General features: G+C 40.7%; 1 protein-coding gene across 1 annotated transcript in view; it reads left to right on the top strand.

Annotated features, from left to right (window-relative positions):
• The first annotated feature begins 1,217 nt into the window (after nt 1-1,217).
• The window catches only part of GRB14 (growth factor receptor bound protein 14), a 110,772-nt gene continuing 88,417 nt past the window's right edge, over nt 1,218-23,572 (top strand). The window contains exons 1-2 of the mRNA XM_054723435.1: nt 1,218-1,580; nt 2,792-2,924. Of these exons, the coding sequence (XP_054579410.1) occupies nt 1,390-1,580; nt 2,792-2,924 (324 nt within the window). The 5' untranslated portion in view covers nt 1,218-1,389. The remainder of the gene's footprint in view (nt 1,581-2,791; nt 2,925-23,572) is intronic.

Raw genomic sequence — 23,572 nt, 5'->3', positions numbered from 1 at the left:
TGGGAGTTAGCGACCCCTGGGTGTCAGCAGTGGCTGGTGCCAGTGTGTGTGGCGGCGGCGTGGGGGATGGGGAGAAGGCACGGATGTCTGGCGCGTTTCCTCAGGAGGCAGTGTGTCATCTGCCTTTCCCTGGACAGAGGTTGTAGAGGTTAAGAAAACCCGGCGAAACAGATGCCAGGGACAGACGTTATCTGATTTGGTCCAGGAACACCGTGTAAAGCATTTGGAAATCCTCAGTGGTGCGCTGGGCTGGGGGCACTTATGGGTGAGCAGAAACAGAGTCTCCCCCAGATCTTCACGGTAGAATCGCCGCATCTCAGAAAGGGAACACAATTACCGTTTCAAACGGCCTGGGTTTTGATACGGAGTCTTCTGGGGGTGGAAGCTTGACTGCACCAATTCTATGGGCTCTGTTGCTCAAGGTCCTCCGTGGCTTTCAGCCCCAATGTCCTTATCTGTAAAATCTAACACGAGGCCGTTGAGAGGGGGAACTGGGCAAGGCAGAGTGGAAACTTATTAAACAAGAGCTGTCCTTATGAAAAGAAAATTAATCATTTTTTTTCTAATTCCTCAGACATCTTCAGGTTTACTTGTGCTTTCTTAAGCATTCTCAAACACGTCAGGAGTTTTCTATACTGATTGTACTTACTGCCTCCCCTGCCCGCCCCCCCCCCCCCCCCCCCAACTCCCCTACCCCAGCCTTGAGCTGCGGGGTGGAAGGAGGGAAGACTGGGGCAAACCTTGCCCCAAGGCCCCCTGGCCTCCTGGCACCGTGGGGCCTGTCATGGCGGCCCAGCCACAGCTTAGGTGATGATCTCAGATGGCAGAACAAGAAGAATGGAACGGGCTGGGGGTCCGGGCTGCTCACACGCTGCCCCACCTGCAGGCCCGCAGGCAAGCCGGGCGGGATCGCCGCCCGGCTGGGTCCCCGCCTCCAGCGGCGCGGGGCCCACTCGGACCCCGGGCTCATCCTCGCGCTCCGGCGCCCACCTGGGGAGGCGGCGGTCCAGGCCAGGGGCGCAGCCACCCAAGCCCAGGCGCGCTCGGCCTGGGAAGGACGCCAGCCCCCCCGGAGCGCCCCCGGCCCGCGTGGGGCCCGACCGGCACTGGGCGGCCTCCCCGCCCCCTCCGCGCGTCGCCCCGCCGCCCTCGGCCCCCACCCACCGCTCCTCCCCTCTCCCCACCCTCCTCCCCCGCCCCCTCCCCTCCCCCTCCGCCTCGCCCGCTGCTCGGAGGAGCTTCGGAGCCGCCCGGGCCGGAGCGCAGGCGGCGAGGCCACCGCACCTGCAGCGCGCTCGGCTGCCGGACAGGCACCTCGCCTCGTGCCTCCCGACCTCCTTCTCCCGGGCGCGGGTCTCCCAGGACGCCCGAGCCCCCCGATCGGCCACGATGACCACTTCGCTTCAAGATGGACAGGGCGCCGCGGGCAGGGCGGCAGCCCGGGAGCCGCCGCTGGCCGCCCAGGTGTGCGGCGCGGCCCGGGGGAGGGGCGACGCCCGCGACCTGGCGCCGGGCCCCTGGCTGCACGCGCGGGCGCTCCTGGCCCCGCCGGACGGGACCCGCGGCTGCGCTGCAGACAGGTAGGCAGCCCTCCGGGGCGCGGGGGAGTGTCCGGGGCCGGCGGCCGGCGAGGGGGTGAGGAGGCGGTCCGAGGGGGTGAGCCATGTGCCCAGAGCTGGGCCAAGTTTGTGAAAGTCTCCGAAGACAAGTCCCTTTGAGCTGGCTGCTGCCCGATCGGCGGGACATTGCGATCTCGCGGAGCCTTATAAATAGCATCCCCGGTTCATTGAGAGCACCCGGGCTCTGCCGCGCCTCTGCCCATCCGTGTGAAGTGGGAGGCCGCGCTTCAGGCTGACCGCCCACCTCCCTTCATTCTTCGTGGCCCTGTATTTAAAAACAAATAAACAACGCTTTTTATTGTATAGATTTAAAAAAATCCTACCGTAAACGAGTTCACCTCCCACATAGAGCCTTACAGGGACCCTGAAGGAGAGCGTGGATTGACACTTGAGCAGTCTTGCTGTTCATCGGGAAAGAATAGAGGCTTGGAAAGGTTTCCCGATTTCCATAGCATTCAGCACGAAGTGCCTTTAGAGTTCACAATTTTACACATACTTTAGAAAAGAAAAAGGTTGCAACAATGCACAATTCTCTAGTCCTTTACACTCATACATATAATTCGTACTTTTTCCAGATTTTCAAAGTGCTTCAACTTCACTAAAGTTAAAATTACTTTCAGTGGACTAGATATGTACACTAGCAAGTTCTATTCACTTACCTCCTCAAAAACACTGCCTTGTGATTTAGTATCTATAAGTACTTGAAAAACCAGCAGACTGTGTGTGGGCAACATTGTGAATGAAATCTGAAGTGAGATGAACCACAGCTATAATTAATAAACCATAACTTCCAAAAGTGCTTAGTAAAATAGCACAGGGATGGATTCACTCTATTTTTATAGACTTTGTCAATTTAATGGATGCATAACAGTGCCTAACTCCTAAGGGTGATTCTTGCATTCATAAATATATAGTATGTATTTGGGCTTCAAGGAAATTACCAAAGTCCTGGAAAGGGGGTTTCCATGCCTGGTGACTTTTTATCCCCACTCTTCCCAAAGGATAGGATACAGGATTGTATATTAATTAGCATTTTATCTTAACCCACAGAAAGTACATCACAGACGCTTGTCACCGAGTGGTGCATGTTAGCCTTAGCTTTTTAATTCTGACAGCAATTATATTTTACTTTCTGTTTTATGTAAATTACATCCTATGTTCTCTTGGTGTAGGAGAAAAAAGAAAGATCTTGATGTTCTGGAAATGTCATCTATTCCAAACCCTTTTCCTGAGCTATGCTGTTCTTCATTTACATCTGTGTTATCGACAGACCTGTTTCCTAAAACAAATTCAAGAAAAAAACAGGTATGCATTTTAAAAATCTTCTAATTAAAAATTATCAGGAGTTCTAAATCTGTACAGTCTTTACAATGCTCAATAACTTGCAATATTAATAAAGGCCTATTTTAAATAACTCTATTGACTGACATAGTTCTTTGGCATTATTTGCCCCTAAGGCCTCAGTTTTCACAGTTGTGTAATGGGAATGTTAAAACTTACCTGTCAGGCCTGGCCAGGTGGCTCAGTGGTTGAGTGGCGACCTATGAACCAGGAGGTCACGGTTTGATTCCCAGTCAGGGCACATGCCCAGGTTGTGGTCTTAATCCCCAGGGTCGGCCACATAGGAGACACCTGATCAATGATTTTTCTCTCATCATTGATGTTTCTCTATTTCACTCTCCCTCTCCCTTCCTCTCTGAAATCAATAAAAAATATATATATATAAAAAAAAACACTTAGCTTTGGGTTTTGGGGATGGTTTAAATGAGAAAATATCTGTATAGTGTAGAGTCTGAGAGCTATTATTATTCACAGAGTAGGTGGAAGAGGTCTATGTGATACTAGATTATCAATTGTAGGTCAGGAATTGGAAAGGGGGGGCAGTGATAAGGGGATGTGAAGGGGATTGGCTGGTTGTTTAATACCTTTTTTAATCTTTCATATTTTCAACCCAAACCAACCTCATTTACTAAAGGAAAGTGATATAGTGGATCTGTGGCAACGGTAATTGGAGTTTAGGACCCCATGTCTTCTTTATTTCAATTAATTCCTCTTACTGAAGGCAGAAAGCAGATGACTTGTAAGTGATCATTAGAAGAAGGACTTTTATTTTATGACTAGAGGCCTGGTGCACAAAATTCGTGCATGGGGGGGTGTCCGTCAGCCCAGCCTGCACCCTCTCCAATCTGGGACCCCTCAAGGGATGTCCTACTGCCCCTTTAGGCCCGATCCCACTAAACGGGCAGTTGGACATCCCTCTCATAATCCAGGACTGCTGGCTCCCAACTGCTCGCCCGCCTGCCTTCCTGATTGCCCCTAACTGCTTCTGCCTGCCAGCCTGATCATGCCCTAACCACTCCCCTGCCAGCCTGATTGATGCCTAACTGTCCTCCCCTGCAGGCCTGGTCACCCCTAACTGCCCTCCCCTGCAGGCCTGGTTCCCCCCAGCTGCCCTTCCCTGCAGGCCCAGTCGCCCCCAACTTCCCTCCTCTGCAGGCCTGGTCCCTCCCAACTGCCCTCCCCCGCTGGCCTGATCGCTCACAACTGCCCTCCCCTGCTGGCTTGATCCCTCCCAACTGCCCACCCTTGCTGGCCATCTTGTGGCGGCCATCTTTTGTCCACATGGGAGCAGCCATCTTTGACCACATGAGGACAGCCATCTTGTGTGTTGGAGTGATGGTCAACTTGCATATTACTCTTTTATTAGGTAGGATAGAGGCCTGGTACATGGGTTGGGGCCAGCTGGTTTGCCCTGAAGGGTGTCCCAGATCAGGGTGGGGGTTCCCTTGGGGCATGGGGCTGCCTGGGCAAGGGGCCTGTGGTGGTTTGAAGGCCAGCCACACCCCCCAGCAACCCAAGCGGAGGCCCTGATATCTGGGATTTATTTATCTTCTATAATTGAAACTTTGTAGCCTTCAGCGGAGGCCAGGGCAGGCAAGGAACTTGGCTTCCTCCATCGCCGGGGAAACCCAAGCCTCCTGTTCCCTCAGTGGCTGCAGGCATTTTTGTTGGTATTTATTTTCTATAATTGAAATTTTGTAGCCTTCAGCGGAGGCCTGGGCTGGCCAGGGTGTGCAGGAAGCTTGGCTTCCTCCATCACCGGGGAAACCAAAGCCTCCTGTTCACTCTGTGGCCACAGCCATTTTTGTTGGGATTTATTTATCTTCTATAATTGAAACTTTGTAGCCTTGAGCGGAGGCCAAGGCAGGCAGGGCTGCGGAAACTTGGCTTCCTCCATTGCCAGGGAAACCCAAGCCTCCTGCTCTCTTTGTGGCTGCAGCCATCTTGGTTGGGTTAATTTGCATACTCGCTCCTGATTGGCTGGTGGGCATAGCTTGTGGGTGTAATGGAGGTATGGTCAATTTGCATGTTACTCTTTTATTAGATAGGATTTTCTTTCTTTATGAGTTTCTAGTGTGGGACCGACTTTAGCAAATTAGATTTCAAGGTCGAAGCAACTAAGGGGAGATCCATCACGTTTACACATTTTGCAAAAGAAAACAAAAAAAATTACTATATTCTAGAATAATCATATCTCTTCTTAACATTCTTCCTCCCAGTTTTGAATCAAGAAAACAAAGAGAGGCTTCACTAGGCAAAATGTATCTTGTTCTTGCAGGATAGAAGCAATACATTTAAACAGTCAGATGCTTGCATGAGGAGAGAGAGGCTCTGATCATTTTTTCCCATCTGTTGTTTCCTTTTTTTTTTCTGCACTTTTACTACCTGTGATGGGTTCAGTAATGTGTGTTTATAGTTTTAGGAATGGAGGAAATACTCTAGGAAAGAGATGAATCCTTGTAACATATAGTAGTAATGCTATCCATGGAATGTTGTGTTTTGACAGAAGTCTGGTATAACAAGGCATATACACTGAGTGGCCAGATTATTATGATCTCTGAATGCATAATAATCTGCCCACTCAGTGTATATCCTATATAATAAAAGGCTAATATGCGAATTGTCCCCTCAACCAGGAGTTTGACCAACAGGCAGGCCAGCCAACCGCCCATGGCCCCTCCCCCTGGCCAGGCTGGCCAGACCCCACCCATGCACAAATTCATGCACCGGGCCTCTAATATATATACAGTATATATACACTGAGTGGCCAGATTATTATGCATTCAGAGATCATAATAATCTGGCCACTCAGTGTATATTTCTCTTTGGTGCAGGGGAGGTGAAATTTAATTGGTGCATGTACCTTTTGGATAAGGACTGGAGAGAGTGGGAATAAACATCCCCAAAGCAGACATATGTTATGAGTTAGTCCTTAAGCGGTGGGCTCAGACTTTGCATGATGAGATGAACAAGAAAGAGACTCTCTTGCCGAAACTGGTTTGGCTCAGTGGATAGAGCGTCGGTCTGCGGACTGAAAGGTCCCAGGTTTGATTCCGGTCAAGGGCATGTACATTGGTTGCGGGCACATCCCCAGTAGGGGGTGTGCAGGAGGCAGCTGGTTGATGTTTCTCTCTCATCGATGTTTCTAGCTCTCTATCCCTCTCCCTTCCTCTCTGTAAAAAATCAATAAAACATATTTTAAAAAAAAAAAGAAAGAAAGAAAGAAAGAAAGAAAGAAAGAAAGAAAGAAAGAAAGAAAGAAAGAGATTCTCTTGAGAACTTTATTGTCAGAGTGAGGTTTAAAGTAAGAGCCCAAGGGAAAAATGCCATTCTGAAATGTCTGGGTCCGTTGAGAGCTTGGCTTGTTGGGATATAAAATGGAAGTTTGGATGATAGATTTGACTGTGTGTCTTGCTGGTGGAAAGAATTGATTCTGGATTGTCCATGTGACCCAGAATGGGAGAAGGAAACATCTGGTGGAGTTTCACAGATCCCCCTGTTTATGGAGGGCTTGTTGTGTTCCTTGCGCCTAGGCTCTGAGACACTGAGCTAAGCAAAAAGGCCATCCAGAGGGCGTTTACTGAGGTGGGGCTTTGATTTGGGGTTGGGCTAATTTTGTGAATGGATATTGAGAATGCCTGTGTCTAAGAGATGGATCGGTGGGGCAGGTTTCTTTTGAATAGAGGGATAATAAGTATTGTATGCTTATGTTACTAGAATAAAAAGAGAAAGAGTGGGTGTTGATGTGAGGGTTAAGCCAAGGTGTGCCCTAGGTGTGGGTAGTCATCATCCTAGAGTAAGACATCTTATCTTGGGGAAGGACATTGCTTCAGATCAGGCTTAGCAAATGGCAAGATGGGATAAGGGTGCTGTATTACTGTCTCTGACTGATTTCTTGCTCAGGCCTTGTGCCCTGTTTCCCCAGTGACCTTCTCAGAGAGCTCCGCACCCATACAGACAGCTGTGCTGTTTCAGGAGCAGAGTTCTGGCCTGAGTCCTGGAGACCAGTCCCAGAGGGGCGTTCCCTCCAGAAAGGGCACTTCCTGTTGATCTCTTCCTCCAGCCCATGGGTTGGGGTCCCTAAGAAGAGAAGGCTGTCCCAAAGTGGAAAAGAGGAAGGTTCTTTTTCATATATATTTTTTAATGTTTTCTTTTCCCTACCGTGACTTTGCCTTTAGAACTTACCCTTTGTTTTTATTCCTTTGTATATGCTCAGTTCTTTAGAATGAGTGAAGTTTTGGGAATGCATGATTCTATGTCAGTGATTTCCCCAAGGTCAGTCAGTATCTTGGTAACACACATTACCCTTTTACAAGATGGTATTTGTGGACCAGTTGTCTCTGAACTTTGGTTGAGATGATGCAAATGACAGTATGGAATAGGTACTATTGAATATTATACATGGGTGAAACATTCTAGGAAACAATGTCTCTTTTCTTCTTCTTCTTCTTTTTTTTTAAAAATATATTTTATTGATTTTTTTACAGAGAGGAAGAGAGAGGGATAGAGAGTTAGAAACATCGATGAGAGAGAAACATCGATCAGCTGCCTCCTGCACACCCCCTACGGGATGTGCCCACAAACAAGGTACATGCCCTTGACCGGAACTGAACCTGGGACCTTTCAGTCCGCAGGCCAATGCTCTATCCACTGAGCCAAACCGGTTAGGGCGTCTCTTTTCTTTATATTCTCTCTTTCTTTTGGTTTGCTTAACTATTCCAGTCATTTTAGCAATTCTTTCTCCCATTAGAAATGCTAAATTTTATGTGGCTTTTCAAAACCAAAATCATTTTACAGGCTATATATATATATATATATATATATATATATATATATATATATAGTTACAATTTGAGTTGCCTACATAATGCATGAGTGCTAAACTGCAATGAAACCACAAATAGGGTATGCTTTATCTCTTTTTGCAAATACAATATCCCAGAGTATTCAATACTGTTGGCATCTCATATTTTTCTTTTTTAAATGAGAGCTAGAATGAGATAAAATCTGGATTCTTTACTTACCCTCCCTCCTAGTATTTTTATAATATAGGCCAGATATATTTCGCAGGCATAGTTCTTTGTGTTTACCAATAAAGCAATTTCAAAGTGTATTGTCTTTTTGTACGTGGACCCGTCTCATATAGTAGCTCTGGTTAATTGCTTCCCAGGACTATGTAGTATATCTAATTCAAAATAAAACCTCTGAAGATTTTAAAGATAAAAAGACACCTATGAAAAACTATGTCATGGAATGTTCGAGCTGGAAGAAATCTTCAAGATCATCTAGTCAAATGAACTTCTTTTATAGATGAGCAAACGGAGGCTAAGAAATGCTGTGGCTGATAGAGGCACAGCTGGGACCCGAAATCTGGCTTTCTTTTTTATTTTTAAAATATATTTTTATTGATTTCAGAGAAGAAGGGAGAGGAAGAGAGAGATAGAAACATCAATGATGAGTGAGAATAATTGATTGGCTGCCTCCTGCCTGCCCCACACTGGGGATTGAGCCCACAACCTAGGCATATTGCCTGACATGTAATCGAGCTTTGAGCTCCTGGTTTATAGGTTGAGGCTCAACCACTGAGCCACACTGCCTGGGCAAATTTGGATTTCTTGAGGCTTTGACCATCTTTTTTTGAGGAAGGTACAATTTCCAAAGAAATGAAGAACTGTAAGCATTCTTCAAGTAATAAACTTATAGTAGTGTTGTTAGTGATAACTCTGCCCATAATACAAGAGTAGGGGTGACAAATACCATTTGTTAATATTCTAATAGTTAAGGACCTGAATCTTTTTAGTTTTTGACAAAGATAACTGTGTCATTGTGTTTTCCCCTTCTAGCTTTCTTCTCCATCTTCAAGCTAACATTGATAGGAAAAATGTACCAAAAAATTAGTTATATCACTAAATAAGATGTATTAGCATTGCTAATAACTAGCTTTTGTGTGTAGTTTATGGCCCACAGGATGTTATCTCACAAGCACACCAGTAAGTGGGTCTCTTATCCAAATTTTAAGCTTTAAAAAAGGAAGTCCAAAGCCAGAAGTGATTTGCCTGTACGTCTACAGTTTACATAAAAGGAGATAAAAAAGATGATTATGTCTCTGTGTGCTTTGCCCCTCACCACACTAATTCTAGTGTATTCTGTATGCAATTAAGCTTTTTTATTATTTCAGAAAAATGAAAAATATCTTCCAAATAATTAAGAAATGACTTTTCCATATGCTCTGCCTTTGAATTTTTTTCCTTTCATTTGTCAAGGATGATAAAAAGAAGCTCATCTCTGTTCCCAAATTAAGGGCCTCTGATTTCAATCTTTTGTGATGAAGTAATTATTCCATTTTGTGCAGTGCTGAAACTGTGTGTATAGTCCATTAGCCACACTCTCATATACTCATTTCTCCAGTATACACAATAGAAAACAATAAACTGCAGCCCATATTCCCATTTATCAGATTTAGCAATTATCAAGATTTTGTATCCTTTATTTCATCTATTTCTTTTAAAATTTTTATTGTCTTTGTTGAAATTTTATAAAGTAAACCCTGTACATCCTGTTGATTGTATCTTTACCTAGTTTTGTCTGAATCTCTGAAAAACACACACACATTTTCTTAAAAGGCCATTATTCCCTAACAAAAATATTAATTTACTTTTAAAACCATCTATAATCAAATTTTCTCACTTACAACCATCTATAATCAAATTTTCTCAGTTGGAATGGTACATCAAATGCTAAAATTATAAACTGGCTGTATTTCAAAGTCTTTAAATTAGTGCTTTGGAAATTTAAATTTATTTTCACATGAAACAACATTATAAATTGTATTTAGGCCACCCAAGCCATTTTACAAAATCCTATTTGGTATGAAATGAAATGCAGATATCATGTAAAGGCAAAAAGAATAATAGAAACAATACTTGCTTCTATTAGGGTTTCAAACAAATATGTCTTTCCAACAGCAATTACTACTTTTGAATGTTGGCACTTGATGAATATAATTTTTCTTGGAGAGGAATTTGAAAGTACACAGATCTTTGTAGCAATATTGAAGCAGGCTTTAGAACAGTACTTCTCAAAGTGTAGTCACTGGACCTACCTTCCTCAGAATGAGCAGGGTTGCTTGTGAAAAATATAGAAACTTGAACCTGTTCCACAACCCACTGAATAATAACTTCCTGGTGAAGGGCATAGGAATTTGACGTTTTATTATTTTTCTCTTTGACATATGTACGAAATCAGGGCTATTCTTATCCTCTGCTGCTTTCAAACTCTGGGGCAATCTGACTTTTTAAAATTGTGGACAATTTCATCTAGTTGGTGAAAGGTAGGAATATTACAAATGGACTTTAGTCGCTGTTTGGACCAGGTATTGATTGTTTGGAGGAAACAGAACCTCACATGAACTAGCCTGAAAGGTTATGTTATAGTACCTGAAGGCCAAAAGGTCACTGATCTCATGAGAAATTGGAATTGGAAACTAGAAAGTCAGCAAAAATCACCACAGCCACTGTCTCCCTTCTCTTTCTTTTGTTCTCTCCCAAGCATAGCACATAGTCTGCTTCGTGTAAATGGATTTCATTTTATGACATTCTGCAGCCCTGCTTGTCTTGATTGCGTGTCAGTGCAGGTGTCCCAAACAGCCACCCGATTGGAATAAATATTTCCTCCTGGTAACTGACTGGAGTCTGTATCTGGACAGAGATTTTAGCGCAGAGTGTTTAATTCTTATTCAGTCAGCTGTGGTCAAAGGGACACAGGGACCTGGACCAAGGCTCACTAAGCAAGGGTTGTGGGAACACATTTTGTGAGCTGGTGGTGCAGGTTCAGTAGGTATGGTATATAGTGGTGGAGAGGAAACAATGGATGGCTAGTGACCCCCCCAAAAAAGATCTCAAAAAACAAATACCTAGAATAAGTGTATGACGTGGTGATCCATTGATTGGTTTGGCTGACTTAACCTACAGTGACCAGTTTCTTCACCTCAAATCACTTAATTCAGTTGAAGTCTATTTAATTGATATGGTTTCAGTTGATGCCACCGGTCAGTGATGGGGGACACCCTTGGCCATTGTTCTGAGCTTGCATCTTAGTGAGGTCCCTTAGCCTCTGATGACAGGAGCTACCAACTCTAGTTTCTCGCTCGTTCATGCTAGTTACTTTCATTTGCAGCTGATCAAGGATTCTCTCATTATTGACGTTTCTCTCTCTCCCCTTCTGAAATCAATAAAAATATTTTTAAAAATAAGCCAGCTTATATGAAATAGTAACAAATTATGTTGTGTAAGCGTCTGGTCAGGGATAAGCAGACTTGGGAATTGTCCTTTTGGCACCCTAGATAAAGGACAGCTCAAGGGAGAACCTGGGAAGTGACTACAAGCCTTTGCCAAGGCGTGGGAGCCGAAGGGAAACTTTTGGAATGAATTCACAAGAGAAATGGGAGAGCCAATATGGGGAGAACAGCCATTAGTTCTTGTCCTTCCCTTTGGTCCCACTTATTTAGTACTTTTCAAAGCCACAGAGAAAATAAGCACAAATAGGAGGATATTCTTAACAAGTTTATACATGTTTCTATCTGTTCCACAAGATCGTTTGTTAAGTTGGCTGTTTATTTACACACATTTTCCTATAGATGTAATGTTACATGTGGTGGTTAGGTTGGTATGGCAGTCAGTAAAAAACTTTAAACCCATAATAGCTCCAAAGAATAGTACATTTACAACATCCTGTTTACCATTTTTAATAAGTTTCTATGGAAAGAGGTGAGTCAATATGATGTGATGAAAAGATATTGGACTGGGAATAAAGAAGCTTAGTTTTTAATAGGGTCCTGCTGCTGATGAGTGAGGGAGAAGTGACTATTGCCCACACTTCCTGGGCCGTTGAGCACTGTGATTTCTTCCTTTTCTGAGAGCCAGTGATTCTGATGGCTCTTGAGGAACTAATGACTCCATGTAGTAGGTACAGGAGTCTTGGGAGGTTTCTTTGGTTCCATTGCCCCAGAAGTTTTTTCTAAGCCTTTGTCCTGATCTTCCCACCTGGTTACCACACCTCCTTTGATAAAGAGTCCATTTGGGGTGCCATGGGGCAAGGAGCATAGGAGCCACCTTTGTGGAAATGATGGGGGCAGGTGGGGCTAGTTAAACCACAAATCGTGCCTCAAAGTCAAGGTCCAAATATTAGAGAGTCAGAAAAGGTATATCTGGAAGGGGAGGGGGGCAGATTAGGTAGTACCGTCATATTTAAACTTAGATGTATGGATGTAAGATTAGATGTGGACATTTGAGGCTGACGTAGGTCCAGTATGTACTTGGCTGTTCTCCACTTTCAAGTCATCCATTGGTTGCTCAAGCCAGAAACCTAGGAGACCTCTTTCTGATCTTTGTCAAGTACATCTCCATCTTTCATCACAAAACACTAGAATCCATACACTTGTCTCTGTCTCCACTGCTGTCATCCCAGTTTAGGTTCCTGTCTCTTCCTGTACAAAAGCCTCACAAATGGCCTCCTTGCTTCTACTTTCACCTCTTTTGGTCTATTCTCCATTCACTTGCTACAGTAAACTTTCAGAAATGTAGATCATATCATGTCACTCCCTGGTTGAAAACTTTTCTGTAACTTAGAATGAAATCCAAATTCTTACTTTGGCCTATAGGACTGTACATGGTTTAGCTTCTGTATACCTCTTTTTTTTTTTAAAGAATATTATTTATATCTAGACTATAAAATTTTAAAATTAAATGATTTTATTTTTAGAGCAATTTTAGGTTTACAGAAAAATTGGGTGGAAAGTATGAATTTATTTTTTGAACAGAAATTCTTAAAAGCTCACGAAGTTCCAAAGCCTATCATGATTGTTGGGCTCCGATTCCAATGAGCTTGTGCTAATAAACTCAATACCTATAACCCAGAAGCCTGAAACCAAGTGCAAGTTAGTACCCATTAAAAGTCCATGAGTGATATATGTATACCTCTTAAAACTTCATCTGCATTCTACTCTTTGTTCGTTATATTCCAGCCATGGATGGGCGATCCTACCTGTTCGTGAACTTGGCAAGCTTTGTTTCTACTTCAGAGCCTTTGGCTTGATTGTTTCCTCTGCCTGGAACCTCTTTTCCTGACTCTTCACATAGCTGACACCTTTTTAATCTTAGCTCTCAGTACAAGATCATCTTATCAAGGAGGCTTTTTTTTTTTTTTTTTGACTAGTCTACCTAAGGTATCCCTCTACCTTAGGTAACCGCGCCCCCCCCCCCCACCTCCATCACATGTCCTGTTGTATTTTCCTTAGCTGTACTTACCATAATCTAAATTGTCTTTTTTATCTATTGGGTCTAATTATTATTTTTCCCTCTAAATAGAGTGTGATAGGGTCATTGTTTTGGGGTTCTATGGGAAAAGAATAGATAATTGGGTTATTGAAGATAGTTAAAACCAATTTTAACAAATTGTATTTTAACATATTTTTCTAATCATGATCAATCATTTTCTTCCTCTTCATCAAATTAAAAAAAATATATCCAATTATATTAACAAAGTCTATGAACAAAGATAAAGTTATATGCTAGAATACTGGACCAACTGGATTTAGTAGCATATACATTTTGCTTTCATTATACACATAGGATCATATGTAATGAAATTAATGATATATTTCTGACTTTATACATTATTTCATAGAGTTATAAGTGAAAAGTGCTTGATGGACTGCTGTACATTCTTCCAGCTTACTGTGTATTAACAAAAATTCACACATTTAGCAGAGTTAAGTGGAAATATCCATTGGGTTTATAATATAAGTCTTTCAGAGCAGGGGATTGTTGTTAGCACACTTTTTAATTATTAACTATTAATGACATAGTTGAATTATTTAGTGTTTATAATGTAGAAATGGTAAGATGCATACCCTTTAATATATAAGACTTTTCAAGGGGTGTACAAAGTCATAGATTTAAGAAAATCCATTTCTAAATCCCCATCTTCCAATGTACTTTTTCCTAAAACTTATCTTCCTGAGAACCCACCAGTGTTCACAATAACTTCTCACCTGGTGCATTACCCTGGGGCATGTAAACCTCCAGGGCATCGCATACAGGGAAAGCTTCTTTTAATAATTAATCAAAGCACCACAAATCAGAAGCACTTTCTATCATTTTATGCCTTACACATATTTCTCTGAAAGGGAGATAGGGTTAGAAATGAGAATTTTGGCTAGTGTTGAAATGTTCTGAATTTAGATAAATGATGGTGTGATGGGAGTAATGAAAATTTTTATTTTTTTTTTGTTTTTCAGCTTTCAATTATTGACTTCAGTTCTTCCCTCTCCTGTTGTCAGAGAATGGATGACCTTTGAGGGAGAGTTTCCTAAGAACAAAGCAATAGTGCATCAGGGAGAAATATTGAATGCTGAAAGTGGCCTTTGGTCATGTATTTAAATGAATTTTCCCTGTTCTCAATACTTAGGACCCATCAATAGCTGAAAGAAAACACACTGACAAACACCTGATGTGATATAGGTTACTGCTGTGGCGAGGATCCTTGGGAAGCCAACCTGAAGAGTAGGTTTGCCTGTAGAAAGTTTACTAGGGAGAGCTCATGGAAACATTATCTGTGGGACTAGACACAGGGAATAGACACAGTGCAGCCACAGCAGAGACCTTAGCCAATCCCATAGGAGCTCTGGATCTGGGATGACCCTACAGAATTATTCACAACTAGAGGCCTGGTGCACGAAATTCATGCCCCCCTTGAGGGGGGGGGTTCCCTCAGCCCAGCCTGTGCCCTCTCGCAGTCTGGGAGCTCTTGGGGGATGTCCGACTGATGGCTTAGGCTCACTCTCCTAAGCCAGCAGTTGGACATCCTTAGCGCTGCCGCGGAGATGGAAGAGGCTCCCGCCACCACCTCTGTGCTCAATAGCCATGAGCCCAGCTCTGGCTGAGCGGTGCTCCCCCTGTGGGAGTGCACTGACCACCAGGGGGCATCTCCTGCTTTGAGCATCTGCCCCCTGGTGGTCAGTGTGCATCATAGCGACCGGTTGTTTCACCGTTCAGTCGATTTGCATATTAACCTTTTATTATATAGGATTAGGGCAAAGGAGCTGGGCTGCCCAGGAATGGCTCTCTTCATCCTAGTGCAGTAGCTGGCAGGGAGGGCTTAGCCAGAAGGTCTTCGTGGCTGACACTCTAACAGCTGGGAGGATGAGTGCTTCAGTGACGAAGGTTTGGGATGGTGTGTCGCAGCATCTGCTACAGTCAGTAACTGATTCTTTCAAATGTAACAGAAATTTCCTTCAGGGACTACCACATTTTTTAGATAAATTAGATAAAACTCAAGGAGGTAATGTGTACATGATTTCTTTCAGATTTTGTGCATGTTATTTAATATTGTGGTTAAGACCCATTTTATGAAATCATATCATGAAATATTTATTCATATGCCAGTCAATTCCCATCCTATTTTATTAAAAATACTTTAATATTTCTTAATTTCTGTTAACAAAAAATATGCTAGCTGCTAGACTCATTTTTAAAAAACATATACTTTTTGCTTTCATTAAAAACATAAGACATTTTTATCACAATGTGATTCCAATTAATGGGGCTGTTTTTAATTTTATACTTAATTTTTATTTAGGTAAATAAAAAAGCTGAAAGTCAAGGTGGAAATGACACTCACACAAAGGAATTTCATGCCCTTTTTGACACTTCATCATACTCCTCAGAACTCTTAGTTCTGTATTTAATTTTGATTGCTTTCAGTTATTTCTCTTATATAATCAATAATTTTGATAATCTCTTATTGTATAGAAAAGTAAAGCTTGACTTTATCTGATAGAGACCCTAATTGCTTTACTGATGGATCATTAAAAAGATTCTAGCTCAGGTGGAATTTAAAACTGACATTGCTTTTCATTACCTCTGCACTCTTTTCTCTCTCACCCAGATTAATTTTTCTTTCTAGCTCATCATAGGTTGGCACATATATGTGTTCATTCTCTGCCTTTTCCCACTAGAACATAAATCCTAAGAGAGGGTAGGGACTTTGGTTTATATGCCACTGAATCAGTGGAGACTGCAATGCCTGGCACTTAATAGGCATTCAATACATTTTGCTGAATGAAAGAATAAATGAGTGAATAAACTAATGAGGAAGGATCAGAGAAGTGGTTGTTATTAAGGATAGAAATGAGGGAATATTTGGGAATTTACTGATAGTTTAATATAAAGGATAAAGAATTTGCAACGAAACTTAGAAAAGTGAAATTTAGTTTAATTACTAAGAGGGATCTGATGTTGTTAAAGGAGACCCTAGACAGGATAAACATTTAAGTATTGATTTGTCGCTTTTAGCACCTTCTAAATTTGGGTCATCCTTACTTAGAACAAATTCTATTTTTTGTCTCTTTGGTCCCCTTGTAAGCATTTTCAGTTTTACCAGCTCATGTATGCCAGTGAAGAAGCATGTATACTTTATGGGGCTGAGTCCAGTAAAAGCTTTTCACTCAACCCACATTCACAGTGGAAGGTTACTTTCATTCTTGGGAAGGGTGACATATGCGTGTGAAGCCCAGTATTCAGATGAAAGGGTACTTTGGTATTATTCAACTGTGTATTGGCAAGACTCAGGCCAGTATCTAGTTTCTCTTTAGAGACATTTTGCATTATATTACAGTACTCTCACTGTGCTGTGCCAGGGAAATTAAGATCAGCTGGAACACTCTGTAGGTCACTGGCTTGGAATCTCAGGGCACTGGGAACTTGATGTTTTGTTTTAATGACCTCATTTGGGCTGAACCTGCCTTTGTTCCAAAGGCATAAGGGCCCCTTACAAAACCAAGGCTGCACCTTTGGAGAGGTTTAGAGAAAGTGACCAATATATTTAAAGGCATTGGGTTGACGTCCATGTAAAGAGTACTTGATAAATTATGGCTCTTGGGTCAAGAAAGACGAAGAGGCACAATTAAAGTCTTCTCAACTTGGTGGTAGCCATTAAACGTCATGGTATCTGAAACCTGTTTTGAAGGTTGAAGGAGGTAGTTTTAAGAAAAATGGAAGGAAGAAATGTTGATAGGTCATGGGACTTGTGCTCTGGCAGATGCTCTCTGTAGAGATCTCTAGAGGACATCACTCCTGCAGAATGAAGCACCGCCTGGGTATTTCTCCAAGTGGGACATGTATATGCACATGGGGTGTGTGAGGATTGTGGGAGGACTGTATGGGAAGTCATATGATGAACATGGAACATCTTTCTGGAGCAAAACTTTTAATTGAAAATAGGGGGAAACCGTTTTATATTTATATTATTTATATTTGTATTTATATCTATTTATATTTATATTTATACTTCTATTTCTATTTCTATTTATATTTCTATTTCTATTTATATTTCTATTTCTATTTCTATTTCTATTTCTATTTCTATTTCTATTTCTATTTCTATTTCTATTACTAGAGGCCTGATGCATGAAATTCATGCAAGGCAGCCCCGGCTTCGTCCGGAAGGTCATCTGGACAGACAGCCATTGGGTCGATTTGCATATTCTACTTTTATTATTTTATATTTGCACTTATTTATATTATTTATATTTATACACTCCTATTTTTACAAGCAGGATTCACAGGTTATATGTATATTTAAGAACAAATTAAATACCTTAACGTTATTGCCTACCCTGAGATGGACAGGGCTATGTGATTACTTTCTTTTGCATTCAGTAGTTTTGGTGGAAAAATTTGAGAAACGTTAGTATTGTTTTTAGTTCTGTGGGAAGTGGCTCTTTGCAATCATCAGGAGATTTGGTTATCATCTCTTTTTTCCTTCTCAGTTCTTCTCTAGACAAAGCTCTTTATCTCTTAAGCTTCTCTTATTTTATTGGTACCTATGTCATTAATATTGAGGATATTGGCCCAACTGGAGTGTCTCAGTTGGCTGAGCATTGTCCTGTGCACTGAAAGGTTGCTGGTTTCATTACTGTTCAGGACATATACCTGGGTTGCTGAGACATTATTCTTTCATGGTATAACTGATGTGCCTGATGGAACAGAACATGTTTTAGATTAAAAAAAAATACTTTTATTGATTTCAGAGAGGAAGGGAAAGGGAGAGAAAGATAGAAACATCAATGATGAAAGAGAATCACTTCCAATACTGGGATCGAGCTCACAACCCGGGCATGTGCCCTGCCTGGGAGTGGAGCCATGACCTCCTGGTTCATAGGTCAATGCTCAATCACTGAGTCACACTGGCCAGTCCTGTTTTAGACTTATCCACAGTTTTCTTTCACTCAGCATTAGCTTGGACTCGATTAGTTTAGTTCTAAACATATAAAATTGTAGTCATATAAAATTTAAATATAAAAATGCTTTTTACTTCTTTGAGAAAAATGATTCTTCAAAAACAATTATTAAGACAATATCCTGGATTTTGGAGGTTGGTGCAGTTATAAAGCAGTGTGATTTATCTTATGCTGGTTTCCAAGGGGCATATATCCTGCCTTTATATTAGTCATGATACAATTTTCAAGGTACTTTTGAATATCTGACTGTAGTAAGTATATGAGTTAGTTTTATCTCAGTTTTACAGATGGAAAGGGATAGGGTCAAAGATCAAGGGTTAAATCGTACAGTATTTCATGACAGAGCCAGGACTTGAACCCAGATTTTCAGATTTCAATTCCAGCCCTGAATGCCTAACACAAAATTGATAGGTGGACTTATATTTGAAAACTAGACACAAAATCAATATTGCAGATTTTTATATGGTGAAACATGGAGTGTGACAATAATAAAAAGATTTGTCCTTTAAGATGCACATGAAACCCATCCATTATATATTCTGATATCCCATGACCTCCAGTTTTTTCCTATGGTGTTTCCTATTGTTTTCAGGAAACCAAACCTTTTTATTATTGTTTCAAAAATGTCAGAAATCCTTACTGTTATTTTTTAATGTGTAGTATTTTGAATGATTTGTAGAAACTAGCAGGGAAATTGGATGATTCTGAAATCAGAATGTGTTTGACCGAAAGAGTTTAGTTATACTCTGAGGTGTTAAATTAATTTTCATTGACAGGCCTTTGCCTGGGATTTAATTGAGATTTACGTTAGTAACAATCCTGCCTTGTGGCCTAGAGAACAAAGCTGAAGTAGATGGAGTGAAGAGGAATGTGTTTTCTCTTCCTTTTTTTCTCTTGGACAGAACCCAGGTCACCTCAGCAATTGTAGATGTTTGGTAGCCACCTTAACAAGTCCAACGTCCATCATTGGAATAATTACAGGGCTATAAATATCAGTGTAGAGAATAATGGTTTTTAAAGCATGGGATCAAAAATGATTCAAATATTTAGAGATTGAATTAAATTCCATTATAAAAAAAAAGTCAGCAATCCTTTACTTATCAATATGATACCCCATTCATCTTCAAAAATTTGTGTTTTTTTTAATCCTCACTGAGGATATTTTCCCATTGATTTTTAGAGAGACTGAAAGGGGAAGGGGGAGGGGAGAGAGAGAGAAACATCAATGTGAGAGAAACACATGGATTGGTTGCCTACTGCACGCATCTTGACCTGGCCAGGAATCGAGCCTGCAACTGAGGTACATGCCCTTGACCTGAGTCGATCCTGAAACCCTTCAGTCTGTGGGCCAATGCTCTCTATCCACTGAGCCAAACTGAGTAGGGTGAAAAGGTTTTTTTTTTTTTTTTTTTTATAAGGCTTTAGGGTGCCAGTTCTCAAATCTTCGTAGGCATGTCACATACCTGGAGTACTTGATATAAGTACAAATTATTGGTTCTCATTTCTGAGCAGTCTTCTTTCCATAGGTCTGGAGTGGGGCTGAGTTATTAAAACTTTTAACAAGCACTTGACTGGAGAGTCTTATGATTCTGATGCAGGCTCTCTGTAGACCACTTTTGAGGAAACCATGGTATAATCTGATTGAAACAGCAGTTGGCAGGGCATTTCCCCAACAGAGGAAAAATTGGGAAATCCACCTTCCTTCCTGGAAGTGGTCTTACTTGTACATCCACATATTTTATATGTTTGTGGTTCTATAATATTTTTTCTAAAGGGTGAAAATTGTCTAAATATTTTTGCTTCATTTCAAAGCTGATTAGCTTTTGCTTGAACTTGAAGTTGCATTATCTTTAAAAGATAAATTGTATTTGTTGTTTGAAAATGAACCTCAGTGGCAATGGGAATTGTCAGGGCTCCATGACTGTGAAAGTGGTTGTTGAAGTAGGTCACACAGGGGCGCTGTTGAGATATATTTTTGTCTGTGGTTAAGTTCCAAATACAGACAGCAGAGGGGGCATGCTTTAAATGACCCAAAGGATCTGTGACCTGATTGTTTTAGTATGGATTAGTCTAGATTGTATTGTTCATTCATGTCATTTAGACTATTAGAGAAATATCATTCATTGAAATAAATGATCTATTTAAGAAAGGACCATGTGATCAGAAGCCTTTATCAGTTAATTATTTGAGGAAAAGTATTTTAATCATGTATTTAAATAATTCTGATTTCCATTCACATTTTCATAATACATTATGAACAATGGTTCTAGATACCATTATTCTTAGTTGTAAGAGTCCGATACACTAAAGTGTTAGTTGACCATAAAACTAGAATTGGCAGATATGTCCTATAGATTATTTGTTGAATAAAGTTTCATAGTTTTTTTGCTTAAGAATTAAAGATATATGTAATTCAGGTCATATTATATGATTAAAAACACTTGAAATAAATCCCATATCCTATAACTTTTTTTCCCTCTCCTTCCAGATGTAAATATTTTATTTGTATAACCTTGATATGTGCATCTTATGTGGCATTTTTACATACATGCTTTCATCAATAAATGCTCTTTAGTAATAATAGAATATTATTAATTATTATATTATTTTCTATATGAACAACTATAAACCTGCTTTTGCCCCACCCTCTATAACTAAGACAAATTACAGGTATTTCTACTAGATTGTAAACCCTTGATAGGTGGGCTTGATTTTTTTCTCTATAATCAATTTTCACATAATTTTGAACACTTAGCAATATTAATAGTATAAATGAATGAAGATTAAAATTTTGACCTCTCTCTATGATCACATATCTGTGCTAGAAAGAGGTTGAATGCACTGAAGATTATTTTCCAATCCTATAAATGCTTGCACATTCCCCTCATTTCTAGCTTCTGTGTTTAATGCAAGTGTCTGTGAAATGTTAAAGTCAGTTTTTGCCTTTGGTTTTCTCTTTTACCATTAATTTTCACTCTCACTGATGGTCTGGTGATACTGCTTTACACTCTTGTTATGATACTATCAAAATGTGGAGCTGTGCAAAGGCATAGGTGTGATGTGGTTAATTCATTAATAATAAGGGGAATATCTGACATTATTTCTATTCATTGGAGTAAGATTAAATAAATGAAAGTTTTGTAGGTTATTTCAAGGATTAAAGGCTAGATATTGGAAATATTTTTTTTCAGCTGGTTTTTGATAACAAGTGAACTATAGTTCTTTACTGAAGCAGAGTAATTTGCACTGTGACCATTTCAGCTTTCCTCAAGGATAAGACAAAGTTATGCTTTAAAGTTCAAGGTAATTTTTGTCTTTTATGTTTCCTTGAGCCTGATTTGAAGTGTAAAAATAAGATGCCAAGAAGTCCCAAGTTAAAGAACACATTATTCCACAAAATAGTATCTTTGTGTATTTATCAGTTTTTTTGCTCTTGCTATTCTAAACTATTTTCTATTTTTATCTTCTAGACCAAATGTACTTTAAATAATCCTTCAAGTAATCAAGAGGGAAAACACAACTATGAAGGAATCCCAAAGAGTAATTTTAAGAGAGTCTTAGACAATGTAAGGAAACGTTTTATTAAGGCTCTAGGTAATTCTTAGGGTTTTTTGTTTTGTTTTTTAGGACAACTGGAACTAAAGTGACTTGGATTCTTTAGACATCCAATTGGGCACAAATTCTTTAGAAACTCAATATTTCAAAAAGTGGAACTTAACTCTATTTGCTTTACTAAAACTTGACTCATTAACGTCATAGGTTTTATAAAAAGCAACTGTTATGTCCCTTATAAAAAGCAACTGTTATATCACTGCTTAATCACTTTTGTTTGGGAAAAATGTATATGTAATCAGCATGTTCCAAGTTGGAAGTTGATATGTAGGTACCAAATATAGAATGCAGAAGATTGGGGAATAGCTAGTCAAAGCGGCAGACGCATGAGACGCCGAGAGAGAAGTAGCATGATGGGAAAGGAAATAAGGAAAATGGAGGTGGGGATTTAGGACAACTTTCAGAGACTGAGGAGTATTTCTACATGTTCATAATAAAATAGTTTAAAGAGTCCATGCTTCACCACGTATAAAGCGCGTACAAAGGAAGCAAAGGAAAGAAGGTTAGTCTTACCATGGCTTCCCAGAATACCTAGTGAATAGCAAAGTATGAATCAGAAAGTTTTACCACTTCCAAAAGAGAATACCTATCTGTACACATCCTGAAGAGTTTTGATGGACTTTACATTCTTAAAGGGTTTGTGATTTTTGGCTCCACATGTATAGTCAGCAATATATATCACTCAGTGATTCAAAATGAGGATGATGCCTTCAAGGAAATTACTTTCCAGGCATCTGTAACATCATTCTACAAAAACAATTATTCAAAGACTTTGCTGGTGGAAATTCAGATAAGGATGCTGCATAAATAGTTCCATCAGGCTTTGTGTATGTGTAAGTAAGAAAGCTCTACTAAAGCAGCATAAAACAATACGAAAAATGTTTGGTGATTTGAACAAACCTTGCCTGATTTCTTACATCAATCTATATTTGTGAAAGAATATAATTTTATTTTATAACTTAAAATTATATTTACATTTCAATAATTTATTTGAACTATTAAATATTACATAAAGTTAGAAACTATATACAAATAAAAGATAAAACTAGAACTACTGAACAAAATCTAAAAGCACAATTGTGTTGCTTAGAAATAACTCCTGCTGATGTCTTGGGTATCTGTCCCATCCTTCCTACCTTTTTAATGCATCTAAACATAATTTTAAAAATGTTTGTCAAATATTGTATATTGATCTAGAGTCATAAGCTTTTAGCAGAAAAGGGCTCTGTTGAGGATTTCTTTTCTTGTTTTACAAATGTAGAGACTGAGACCCAAATGAACTGAATTACTTGCCAGTACTTGGCCGTAATCCTTTATCAACCAGCGTGGAGGCCAGAGGAGAACCTGAGTTGATCTTTGCACAGTGTCACTAAATGCAGGTCCCACACTTCCTTTAATTTCTCAGATTGTTAGCAGGTTGCCATGCACACAAGTGCCAGACTGCGAAGATGTAGCTGCATGAACACAGTGTGCCCAGTGGCCGATGCCAGCCACCTGCTTGGATCCCAGCCTGGCAGTGCCCAAGAGACAGGGCCTCCAAGTCAGAGCTGGCTTGTTCAGGGTTGGCCCCGTAAGCCTCCCTCGGAGCAGTAGTCGCCTGTGAAGCAGAGCCCTGGACCAAATTCACCAAACGTGGGGCCCAGCTGCCCGGAGTAATAGCTACTGCTTTGGAGGAGGCAGTGGGATCAGGGGATGATTTCAG

Source organism: Eptesicus fuscus, chromosome 11 (assembly GCF_027574615.1).
Source record: "Eptesicus fuscus isolate TK198812 chromosome 11, DD_ASM_mEF_20220401, whole genome shotgun sequence".
In the NCBI taxonomy this organism is placed as follows: Eukaryota; Metazoa; Chordata; class Mammalia; order Chiroptera; family Vespertilionidae; genus Eptesicus; species Eptesicus fuscus.
Note: the sequence above shows the minus strand (reverse complement) of the source record. Positions and strands in the feature narration are given on the sequence as shown.